Genomic DNA, 12715 nt, shown 5'->3' on the forward strand with positions numbered 1-12715 from the left:
AGAATCTAAAAAGCCTGAGTATTATCACGGTCATTTTTACTTCCCACTAGATACAGATAGCATCAAGTCCCCTGGCTGTTAAGTACTGAGAGTATATACGAGGAATAAATAACCCTCTTACATAAAACTTTTCTTTTTCTCGGGGCTGGGAAGGTGGCTCAGTGTTAGAGCACTTGCCTTGCATGCATGAGGCCCTGGGTTCGATTCCTCAGTACCACATAAGAAAAAAGCCGGCTGTGGCTCAAGTGGTAGCGTGCTAGCCTTGAGCTGAAGAGCTGAGGGACAGCGCCCAGGCCCAGAGTTCAGGCCCCACGACCGGACCAAAAAAAAAACAACACACACACACACAAAAAAAAAACTTTTCTTTTTCTCAACAAAGATCTTGGGGCCTTCTGGCTCCTAACCCCTGCTTCTTACCAATGCATGCCAGCTCCTGCATGACAGGCTGTAGGCCAGGGAAAGATCTGTGGACACTGCACAGGAGGCGACAGATTTCAATGGCTGAGACTGACTTTTCCATAGCTCTGCTCAGCACAGCTTCAAGGCTGGCTGTCTCAGAGGAAATGCTCAGAATCTAAATGAACATCACGAGACAAAGGTGCAGGGTCAATATCAGCACACTTATTTTTTTCCCCATGGTTTTCAACTTATAACAAACTGACAAAAGCTAACTGCAGAAGACCCAGCTCTACCTATAAGTAGTTTACAGTTTTCACAATGCATATGGAGAGCCCTGTCTGCCAAAGGACAGGAAGATTACCCAAAGAGCAAAAGGAAGCACATACTGAGAGATGTGCAAGTACAAAGGCGGTACACACAGGGGCATTAGTGTCTTCTGTAAGAATCTGCTCAGCAACCATGAATTTCTCAGAGAGCTTTTCTAGATCCAAACATAAAAAGTCTGAAAGCTGTAGGATTTGGCGACTGGCGTTTCTGTCATGAAGATCAGGATAATTTTTCATAATATATAATTGTCTCAATGTCTAGAAATAATTCTGCACCATCAGTAGATTCATATTTTTAGACACTTAGATGTACCCTTTTAAACATCACTTTCTTTCATAAAGACACAGTAGGTTCAAATAGGGGCTTTAAAGAGGCCAAGAATATGATTTCAAAGCCATCCTCTTTCAGAATGTTAGCACTATCGGCAGAGTCAGCACGCAGAAAATAAATTGAAACATCCACAGATGGCCACATGGACTTTGCATTTTGGAAGATATTTTACTTCTGCTCTTTTCAAGTCTATCTAAATAAACCTGATGTCCCTGGAAGCATGAGACTAATTAGTGAGGCTAAAGTGATCAGCTGTAGGAGGCCCAGCTCTGAAGTGTGTAGAGTTGGAGGGGCTGGCCAGCAGGTGAGTCTTGCCTCTGGAACCCTACGGGAACATGTGCCCCCTTCTTCCCAACCGAGAGCAGACCGAGGCAGAGCTGTCACCAGGGCGGATATGCTTCTGCCCTCCTGCTAGTCGGGATCAAAAAGACACTACAGGTGCATCTGTAGCTTAATTCTATGTCCTTTTATTATTTTACCTGCTCAAGAAGCACACAATCATGGGTTGGACATCCACAAACCCTCCCCACCTCCACCTGCTTTTCTGGGATGCTGGCCACATTATAAGAAGCCTCACAGAAAATGAGTTGGCACTACCTGCTACCCCATATGGGCAAGAGCTTTGTTCTTTCTATGTTTATGTTAGTTCTTTCAAGAAGCCAGAATAGAAAATACAATAAGACAACAACTTTACTTCTAACATCTGAGAGAAGTTGTTGCTTAGAACATGTTACAGCAGAATGGAGGTGTTTCTAGGTTTACACTACAGGAATCAGCATAGGTGTTTCTAGGTTTACACTACAGGAATCAGCATAGGTTGTATGTCTGGCCTCATTTCTGACTTGGAACATCTAAGACATGTGACTCAACTCTGGAGCTGAGCCCCTTCATTTGTAAGATGTGACGACATCAACCTTGAGGTTGGAGGTGAAAGCGCAAACGTGCTAGGAAGAGCTCAGCCTGATGCCGGACACAGAGCAGGGACTCTGCAGAGGTGGATCTTCCCTCAGAAATGAAGACAGACCCAGGCAACACCCTGCCAAATTCTGATTTGCTTTTTATTGCTCCGCACCTCTTTCAGGGTCTCCACCAGGTGCTTCTCCTCTGAGGAAAAGTGCTGGAGCACAGTCCTCTGCTGAATGGCGTCCATGATCAACCTGCTGTGCTTCAGGATGGCTTTTAAGGCAGCGCTTTCAGGGGTGGTCACTGGAAGAGAGGGAGACTGGAGAATTAAACTAATTCCCATTTTCCCCTTTACCTCTTAACTCAAAACTCCTCATAATGAGAACACATGTCATCTGCTCCTCAAGGGCTGCAAGTGAGGAAATGGCAAGCCAGAGTGAAATAATATAAACTTAGAATAATTACTGCATAATTTTTCTTAAAAAGTTTACAAATGACTATCCTTAAACAAAAATGCCAGCCATTTTTTTTTAAATTGAGACCTAAAAATGGTATATTTATAAGGTACCATGTGATATTTTGATACATGTATGTGTTATATTCAAGTCAGAATAAGCAAACTTAATGCTTCTCTAAATATACTCCATATCTGTTGTGGCCTTCCTAAAATACAGTATGTGATGGTTACCTTCAGCCACCCTACTGAGCAAAAGAGCAGGAGAACTGGTCCATCCTTATTCCTAAGGGTAGGGATGTAGACAGCTATCAGAAGAGAGCTTCTTCTACTTCCTGAAAGGGCCAACAGCTGTAAGGGGCAAACCCTGGTGGAGGGCAGGCACTCACCTGCCTGGAAGAAAGCATTGGCACCAGGTTCTCTTCCTATTTGTTCCAGGAGCAAGTTCAAAGGGCAGGTCTTTGTCTCCCGAGCTGCTAGCAGTAGTTGCCAAATGGCTGTTGCTGAGAGAGTCTGCTTTTCTAGAGCTGCTGACATCAGGGAACTGAAACCACCAGAATCAGAGTCCCGTTCCACAAGCTTCTCCATGACCTTCAAGATGGAACACCAACAAACATGTATGGAAGACTCTAGCCTGGACCAGCTGCAGAGCTACAAGTTGGCTGCTGGGGTAGAGTAAATGTAATTCACCTCTTTCACACTGGGACATTTCTTTTTAATTTATTTGGAGGTGGGGCTGGGGATGTAGCTCAGTGGTAGAGTGTTTGTTTAGCTAGGTTTAAGCTCCAGGGGACACACACGCACATATGCACGCACACACGTAAATGTTATCTACCCACTTACTAACCTATCTAGAGACAGTGTCTTACTATATAGCCCGGGTTAGCCTCAGCTTCATAATTCTTCTGCCTAGTCTCCTCATTGCTGAGATTAGAGGTGAGGACTATCATAATGTCCAGGTGCTAAGAGATTTCTTATACATGATGAAGTTCTTCATTCGTCCGCTTGATTACCTTTCCTTCTTACCAAAGAAATTATGACTATTCTGTATGGTTCCCTGTCTTAAGAAATGATTCTTCTTTCTCCTTTTCTACTTAGCACTTTTCAATATAACTGTGTATGTATACTTGCAAGTAGAAATAAGACAGTGTGTATACACATTATTTTTCCTTCCTGACTCCCATTCTTACCTCTCTTTCTCCAGGGGCCAAACTCTTCACACGTGAGATGACCTTCAGCAATGCCTGGTTGTCTGTGAAAATCTCAGAGAGGTTTTCATGATATCGTCTCAATAGCTCATTCCCATAGTCCTCAGGGCTTGGCTGGACTGTAAGGATATTAGCAAAACAACGTTTGATGCAAAAAACCTATGGAAGACAAAGGATGCTACAGAGAGGGAGAGGCAGTGGCACAAGAGCTGCCTCTGCCTGAGACCTCAAGCATATGTTCAGATCTTTGCTCTACATTTATTACCTGGTGCTTCAGGGTGATAAAACCACTAGCATGCTAAAAGCCAGTGCCTGGTGGTAGAAGCCAATGATTGCTCAACAGGCGGGAAATGAAGTGGCTGTACTTGCAAGAGATTTGGATGTGCAGGTTCAAGGGGGTGTTACTCATGAAGCCTGAGGCAAATGATCCATGTGGTAATCCACAATACAAACAGCCACAAGTCAAAATGTGCCTGTGAAGCCGACTCACAGCTCAGCTTAGATGCCCTCTGAGTCCATATGTTAGGCATTTGCTTTAAAGAAGTCAGATTTCCTTGAAAGTTAAAAAAATCAAAGTAAATCAGGCATTTCCTTTTGCTTTGCAAATACTTATTATTTTTATTCTCTACTTTGATCTGGTATGTCCACTGCTGGAAATACAGCCCTAAGAGATTAAATGAAGGCAAAAGAACTATGTACAAGAACCACTGCCACAACATAATTCATGATGATGATGGAGGTAACAACATTTATTAAATGCCTACTATGTGCCAGACAGTGCACTAGTGTTTTTAAGGTATTATTTCATAGTAGCCACAAAAATGATTACAAGGCCCAGTCTTATACCCATTCAAAAGAGGAGAGGTTCAGAAAGGATAGGTTGCTGGTCCATGGTCACACAGGACATCTAGAATGGAAGTGTATAGTCACCACCATTGTACCACATGGGCTACAAATACAGGCATGAGTAACACTCTATCCACAGCCTTATAATGGAAAACTACACAGGAAACAGGCTAATGAGGAATTGTTTTGAAATGCAGGGAAGAATGTTATTGTACTGTTTAATGAGGGAAATTATAAAATATGCCAAGGTGTTAATTAGTGACATTCTTGAGTAACAGGTTTTAGGTTGTTTTGTTCCTAATTTCTGGAACATCCCAGTTTGTGTAAGTATACATTGTTTTTATAAGCCATGCTTCCCAAACAGCCTGTGTCTCCAGCTGCCCTAGGACAGGGCACACTGCTGCAGATGGGCTTTTAAATGACTGGCTATGGGTGCCTTTCCCCTAGTCTCTAAGGGTGGAGAGTCTGGGGACTGCTGGAAGCAATAGCACGTGGGTAGGAATGGGATGATCAAAGTCTGAATTTTGGTTACACAGTCATCAAGATGCTGAGTCTTGTGATATTTTCATTTTTTCAGCTTTCAGATGTGATCCATCCATTAATAAACCTTGGGCTATGGGAAACGGAGGTGGGATCTTAATGGCTAAGTTGTTCTCACACTCCAGATTTTTGACTGCAGGAATACTGATATTGATTTGTGATAGTGTATGTTTTGCAGTAACACTTCCTAATATTATCTCATTTCCCCAACATGGAGTCAAAGGGTGTTCTGTAAGAGTAGCTCCAGTCTAAAGGGCAACAATTAACTAATACCTGGGGCACTGGACAAAGGAGCTAATTTCTGCAAATTTTCCAGCAGAAGGCCTAAGTTTGGCAAGGTTGTCTTCACAGCCTGGAGGACTTTCACCAAACTCTCAGCGGTCAGCGTCTTCTCTTCAGTCATTGTGTGCAACCAATTTTCTATAGCCTCCTTGGGTGTTTTGCCCTGGCAGCAATTCAGAATCACCTGCAGGAGCAATCAACCAGACCCAGTCACCGGCAGTTCAAAAATGTATCTGATACACCACTGGAAAACCTAGCAAGGGAGTATATAAGACATCCTGCCTCCACATCCTCACCTGCTGGTTTCTAGCACTACTTCTGTCATAGTCCCTTCATTACTCTGCTTCAATAAAGATCCAACACATCCTCCAAAGAAAGAGCTCTATGCAAACCTTTTTAACTACAAATCTGTGCACATTCTTTGCCTCCAACGAGCTTGTTATTTTTAAAAAGCTTTATACCTGACTGACATGAGAGAGCAAGTAGCTTATATCTAACCTGGTTCTTTTTTTTTTTTTTGTCAGTTTTGGGGCTTGAACTCAGGGCCTGGGCATTGTCCCTGAGCCTCTTGGTGCTCAGGGCTAGCTCTCTACCACTTGAACCACAGTGCTCCTTCCAGTTTTTGTGTGGTTAATTGGAGTTAAGAGTCTCACAGACTTTCCTACTCGGGCTGGCTTCAAACTGCAATCTTCATATCTTAGCCTCCGAGGATTACAAGTGTGAGCCACTGCTGCCTGGCTGGTTCTTTAGATATAGTTTGTTCAGACTCCAAGACTGAGAAAAACACTAGTCATTAGTAAAGTTAAAATATTTCCCATCTGTTAGTTAAGGGTAATAATATCGTCATAGTTTATAAATTTCAGAGCAATTCTATTATTTTATTTCCTTTTACTCAGATAATTTATAGTTTATAGGCTCTAAAATAATTAAGTGCTCTTCTGGGTCATCTTTCTAGTTAATTATTTATTATCCCCTCCTTTTATTCTCAATGACCCCATACATCAGGTCCAGCTATAACTCAACAATTCTCCCTTGTCCTTCCTTGCTGTGCCACAGGACTTTCATAGGCATTAGCAAAAGGCTGAAAAGTCATATAGGAGGCAGATCTTTTTCTATTACAATAAAGCTATTTCTTAATGGACCATAATGCAATAATAAAACATGCTTCTGATGGAACTGATAAATGGTATTATTTGAATATAAGTAATCCACAGTTCCCAGTAACTGAAATGTGAGCTTTCCTCTGGGAAATCTGCCTCTCAGGAGTAACAGTTAAGCAATTCAGTCATGGTAGTATGCCAGAGGGTGCCATTATAAAATAATTCCAAGTTTAAAATAATGAAACTGGCTATATGTATGTGTGTATGTGTGTGTGTATATGTGTGTGTGAAAGAAATACACATACATATATATAATAAATCCACTTGCAATATTCCTTAATTTAGAACACAATCATTTTCTTTGTTAAGGGCCTAATATATAGATTTCTACTAAATGAATCATAATTTGGACTTGGCATGGTGACATACACCTGTAATCCCAACACTTGGGAGGCCAAGACTGAAAGTCAAGCGTTCAAGGCCAGCCTACTCCACATAGTGAGACCCTATCTCAAAACAGTCATTTTTTTTTTTTAAAAGCTCTGAGATAAAGTTAAGAGCTCATATTTAACTGCACTGGTGTAGGTTGGGCACTGGTGGCTCATACCTGTAATCCCAGCCATTCAGGAGGTTGACCCCCTGGAGGATGTCAGTTCAAAGCCAGCTCTAGGCAAAATAGCCTTGAAGCCAGGTGCCAGTGCCTCACACCTGTAATTCCTCGCTACTAAGGAGGTTGAAATCTAAGAACTGCAGTTTGAAGCAGCTCAAGCAGGAAAGTCCAATTAGCCACCAAAAAAACCACAATTGGAGCTGTAGTTCGAGTGGTAGAGCACTACTCAAGCAAAAAAGCTTAGCCCCAGGACTGGCAAGCGCACAGCACGCATGTGCGCGCGCGCGCACACACGCACACACACACACGTGCGCGCACACACACACACACACACACACACACAGTCTGTGGGATTCTATCTCACAGCACACACACACAGAGTCTGTGAGATTCTATCTCACAGCACACACAGACACATCCACGCGCGCACACACACACACGCACGTGCGTGCACACACACGCGTGTGCACGCACACACACACACACACACACACACACACAGTCTGTGGGATTCTATCTCCAAACAGCAAAAAACTAAATAATGCAAAGACCATAGTTCAAACAAAGCACAAAATGATGATGATGATGACGACGATGATGACAAATCTTGGTTTCCAAGCAATAACCTGATACACAGTGAGGCAGCCAGAGACTATTAAGAAAAGGTATGGACCTTAAAGCCAGACAAGCCTAGTTTGTATCCTAGCTCTAATATTTATTGTGTGTGACCTTAGGCAAGTTACTAAACTCTTTGGATCTTATTTTCCTCATTTGCAGATGAAGTTAGGTACAATTGTTGGCACAACTGTTACAAGGATTCTGTAAAAGTAGGCTACTAAGATGGGCACTGGTGGCTCACATCTGTAATCTTAGCTACTCAGGAAGCTAAGATCTGAGAATTGCAGTTCAAAGCCAGCTTGGGCAGGAAAATCTGTGAGACTCTTATCTCCTATTAACCTCCAGAAAACTGGAAGTGGTGCTGTGGCTCAAAGTGGTAGAGCATTACACCTGGAGTAAAAAAACTCAAGGAGAGCGCCCAGGGCCTAGTTTAAGCCCCACAACACAAAAAAAGGTCTTCAGCTCATTTCTTGGCAGTAAGCAGTAAAAACATGACAACTACAGCAATGGCTATTTCTATGTCCCTCGACCTGTTCTTACAGGCAAGGCCTGGTAACCATGACAAACATAACTTCTTGGAAGAGTAAAGTTCTCAAGGGCCTGGACACACATCCCCAGTATCATGGCACTATGGCTACGGGATCAGCATTCACCTCAGCATTACCATCTAGTTAAGCTGTTGCAATCTTGCCAAGAGGAGCGAGCTCATGCCTAAGATGTGCATTCTGATTTATAACTAATTTAAGTTCTTCTGCTCTAGCCTTTTCAGTCAAGTAAACTGAAAGTGACAGCATGGTCCATTTTGCTGCAGTGAGTGAGGCTGAGTCTGGGCTCTATCTCTAAGTGCTGTTTTACCAAGATAATAGAACAGTTCGAAGGACGTGTTCATCCAGTCTGGCTAATAAGGAAAAGCTGGAGATGAGTAATTGAATGAAACCACCCAACTAGGCATCAGATGCTTTTAGTACTACAAGCAACTTTCTAAAATTCAGTGCCTGGAATTATAGTTAATCTGAAATCTCAGGAGAAAAACAGGAGCTACTCATTTTTTATAATATTATCTTTCTTTGTGAAGTTCAAGAAACTTAAAAAAATAAAAAATAGGGAGGGGAGTGACAATGTTCAAAAAGAAATGTACTCATTACCTGACTTATGAACTGTAACCCAGCTGGACATCACCTTTACAATACAATTTAAATAAAGAAATCTGAAATAGAATTAATTTGAAAAATGCAACTTTAAGATAGAAGTTCTTTCTCTTTATCTATTTGTCTGTTTATAGTAATGTAAAATCACTGAGGTAAAAAAATGACACCTAGGATCCAGTTGTCACTATGCCTCCAGGACTCAGCCCTTATGCCAGGGGTTTCTACAGATCTTCTCTCCCGGACACGAAGGTACTTCCCACAGTTCTAAGAATTGATGCCATGAAAGTTTTCTATCTCTATTCCTTCCTTCTCTGATATAGGCGTATTTTTAGCACAAAGTTGAAATCAATAACACAACAAATACAGTTATCTAGTTGCCTCAAGAAGTCATGCCAGCAGTTTTATGAGGATTTTAGCAACTGGCTGGTGGGAGACTAAATTGGTATGACCTTCCTGAAGGACAATTTGACAATACCTACCAAACACTGGAACATTTTTACACTGTTCCAAATTTCATTTCTTTGAAATTACATTAAGAAAATAATACCAAGAGGCATGCAAAGCTTTGCTTGCAAGTATGTTTTCTGCAACATTGTTTGTAACAGCAAAAAACTAAAAGTGAATTCCTAAGAATAAGGGGATAGGGGGATGGTTGGGAGCAAGGGTGAATAAATGCAGTCATGATATTCAGTATACACTACATGGAAAATGAACTCTACAACTTATGGGCAGGAACAAGAGAGGGAAGCTAGGAGAAAGCAAAGGAAAGGGTGGCAGTGTACAAAAAGAATTGTACTTATTACCTGACTTATGAAAATGGTAACCTCTCTGTATAACACCTTAATAATAATAATAACAAAATTACATTTAAGAAAAAGAATGAATCATGAGGTTAGAGGTGTGGCTCAAGTGGCAGAGTGCCAAGGCCCTGCATTTAAACCCAATACTGTGAATAGAAAAAAGAAAAGAATAAATGGTACATCTATGAATATAATTCAGTTATCAAATGCATTTAGCTGGCATAGAAATGTATCAACTTATTGAATAAAACAGTGTGTTTCATATAATTCCATCAGAGGATGACTGAGAGAGACTGGACAGCATGTTTCTTTACAGTTAACAGTGGGATCGAAATGGTGGGATCCTCCCTCCCTGTGCTTCTTTTCTCCATCCATATTAACCACATATTCTTTCTGTAAAAAGTCACCATGATTACAAATGTTTTAGTTTCAGAGTAAAAATCCAGTGAGAGCAGGGACAGCACAATTTGTCCATCTAGACACTCAAGTACCTGTTGTATGGGTACCCTGAGCACTGCTAAAAGTGGCTGCAAGAACCACAAAGGGATAGGAAACAAGAATCTGAACTTCAAGGTGATTACTATGCAATAGGTATAAAAATATTGCAAGGCAAAAACTACTATGTGCCATAGAAGAGATTAGAAAAAAAACACCAAAAAAACAAGCACTATAGCAATTCAGCAGGGGGAGGAGGTACTTGACACAGTTACCCTTTTCTGGGAGCCAGGCAGGAATTCCTCCTTGGCTGTTTCCAGGAACTCCACAATAGGTCTCAACTGTGTTATACTCTGTATCAGGTCCTCTTTGTGTTCCAGTAACAGAACAGACAAGGTCTTTCCCTCCTCTGTGCTCCCTGGGGGAGAAAGAATTAGAGACACACAAGAGAAGCTAGTCAATTTGAAGAAAATGACAGCATGGTTTGTGGAGAGAGATCTAACAGAATAGTAAAGTGATTCTCAGCTTATTCTGTGCACCTGAATGCAGAATCACTTTTAGGGAGGAAAATACTTTATTATTCTGTTTAAACTTTATGAAAGGAAAAGTGTTTCATTTATCTGTCAGAACACAAAGCTTCAGAGCTAGCCAGAGGTTAACTTCCGGTTGGCAAGGCCACTGCTTTGTACCTAACCCAAATGAGAGCAGCTTCAGCCTTTAAGTCTGTCAGTGAGCAAGTCACCCTGGGTCCTTGAAGCACTGCTGTGGATATGCAGCTTTCTGAAAGGCAGGAGGACACCGATAACACTCTCCAATCTGTCAGGGTAACAGCCTAGTTAATGAAGGTACAGAAATGGAGGCTTATTCAGCTCATATATACTTAACATGCGGCCTCTGCAATGACACACAGAACCTAGGTGAAACCGCTCACTGCTGAAGATCCATTTCACTGGATGAGACTGTAAAGCTTGGTTTACTTGGATGGCCAAGGCCCCCTCCTACCTTCTGGCTGCACTGGTGCCACACCTCCTGGTTCTGGGGTTAACAGAGCCTGTTTGGCCACAGAAGCAGCATTCTGGCACAGCCTCAGCAGAGAGAGAGTAGATTGCACATCCAGACTCTCATCTTGAACTTTATCCAGGAGCCTCTGGAATGCTGGACATCCCCCTTCACCCTTGAAGCATTCTGCAATGATCTGTGTCATGAAAGTGCCCAGAAAGAGGTCAGCTAGTCACCAGAACTGCATGTGGCAAGCAAGGTGCCCAACCATCCGACCCCTCCTCCTCTCCAGCAGCCCTTCCTACTTGCACCCCAAACCTGAGCTATGGAAGACCTGATTCCTTTCTCTAGCCTCACTCAGGGTAGGTCCCACCTCCTATCTGCTGCCCTTCGTTCTGTCTTTGTCACATCACACTATGACTTATATTTATTTGTTTCTCCTACTACTGTTCCTAAAGATAGAGATTAAGCTTTCTAGGGCTCTATTCCCTTGGCAACAAGCACAGCCTGGCATATAGTAGGTGTTTAGTTCATTTTTAACAAACTCAGTGCACCTCTTACTTAATTAGACCTTTCTGAGTCTTATGACATTTTCAGTATTTCTTAGGCAAAGATATCTGAATTTCAAATTGAATGAACTGTCATTTTATTATTTGAGAATGCAATTAAAAGCTCACAAGTTAGGAAAAAAAGAACACTTTAAGTCATTTACATTATGAATGATCGACTATTTAGAAAGACACGAACCTTATTACTTTTAGATATATTCTGTAATAAGGCTAACAGTGTGTTGGCAGAACATGATCCACATATTAATGATCTCAGGTGAATGACTGGCTCTAACCTGAATGGACTCAAGTTTCCTTCCTTAAGCAACCTGCTGCAGGCCTGTCAGTGGACCTTCCAGAGGCCTCAGCATTACTACTGCCTCTATCACTACTCTCCTGACATTGCACCAAAGTACTGGGGGTTAGAATTCACCTTTCTTACCTGCTCTTCCCAATACTCCCTAATTCTTCCAAACCAATAAATATATATGTGGTCTCTATATAATCTTTAAAAAAAGTTCCTTATTTTTTTGTCATCTCTAAAAGTAAATTTGGATAAAATAGCTTAATCATCTTTACTTTGATGTAAATAACTTCCATGAACCTAAAGTGACTCTTCTTTTTTAAAAATAATGAACAAAGCCAGGTGCCCAACAATCTGACCCCTCCTCCTCTCCAGCAGCCCCTCCTACTTGCATCCCAAACCTGAACTATGGAGACCTGATTCCTTCCTCTAGCTTCACTCAGGGTAGGTCTGACCTCCTCACTGCAGTGGGCAGTGGCTCATGCCTGTAATCCTAGCTTACTCAGGAGGCTGAGATCTGAGGACAGTGGTTCAAAGCCAGCCCAGGCAGGAAATTCCAAGAGACTCGAATATCAAATTAACTACCAGAAAGCCAGCAGTAGATCTGTGGTTTCAGTGATACAGCACTGAGCCAAAAATCTCAGGGACAGCGTCCAGGCCCAAACTGGCACACACACACACACACAAAAAAAAAAAGGAGCAAGAAATGAAGTTATCAGTTGAATGTTTAATTTCCTTTGGTAAATCAATTCTGCTTTTCATGCTTTTGTTAGCCAGGTAGCCTCCAAGTGGCTTGATACCTCATACCTCCAGTATCCATGCCCTTTGGCTGGACCTCATGACTTGCTTCTAACAAGGAGTGTG

The 12715-nt window shown here is 42.0% G+C and overlaps 1 protein-coding gene across 3 annotated transcripts in view; it reads right to left on the reverse strand.

The window, feature by feature from the left end:
* The window catches only part of Zbtb40 (zinc finger and BTB domain containing 40), a 66451-nt gene that overhangs the window by 13293 nt on the left and 40443 nt on the right, over positions 1–12715 (reverse strand). For 2 of the 3 annotated variants that reach the window (XM_013034829.1, XM_013034841.1), the window contains exons 4-10: positions 11003–11195; positions 10276–10418; positions 5281–5473; positions 3604–3740; positions 2803–3004; positions 2129–2262; positions 418–574 (exon numbers count right to left, since the gene is read on the reverse strand). In XM_013034829.1, coding sequence (XP_012890283.1) covers positions 418–574; positions 2129–2262; positions 2803–3004; positions 3604–3740; positions 5281–5473; positions 10276–10418; positions 11003–11195 — 1159 coding nt within the window. The remainder of the gene's footprint in view (positions 1–417; positions 575–2128; positions 2263–2802; positions 3005–3603; positions 3741–5280; positions 5474–10275; positions 10419–11002; positions 11196–12715) is intronic. The other variant, XM_013034832.1, reaches the window with a different exon arrangement.

The sequence above is a fragment of the Dipodomys ordii genome, unplaced genomic scaffold (genome assembly GCF_000151885.1).
Source record: "Dipodomys ordii isolate 6190 unplaced genomic scaffold, Dord_2.0 Scaffold6, whole genome shotgun sequence".
In the NCBI taxonomy this organism is placed as follows: Eukaryota; Metazoa; Chordata; class Mammalia; order Rodentia; family Heteromyidae; genus Dipodomys; species Dipodomys ordii.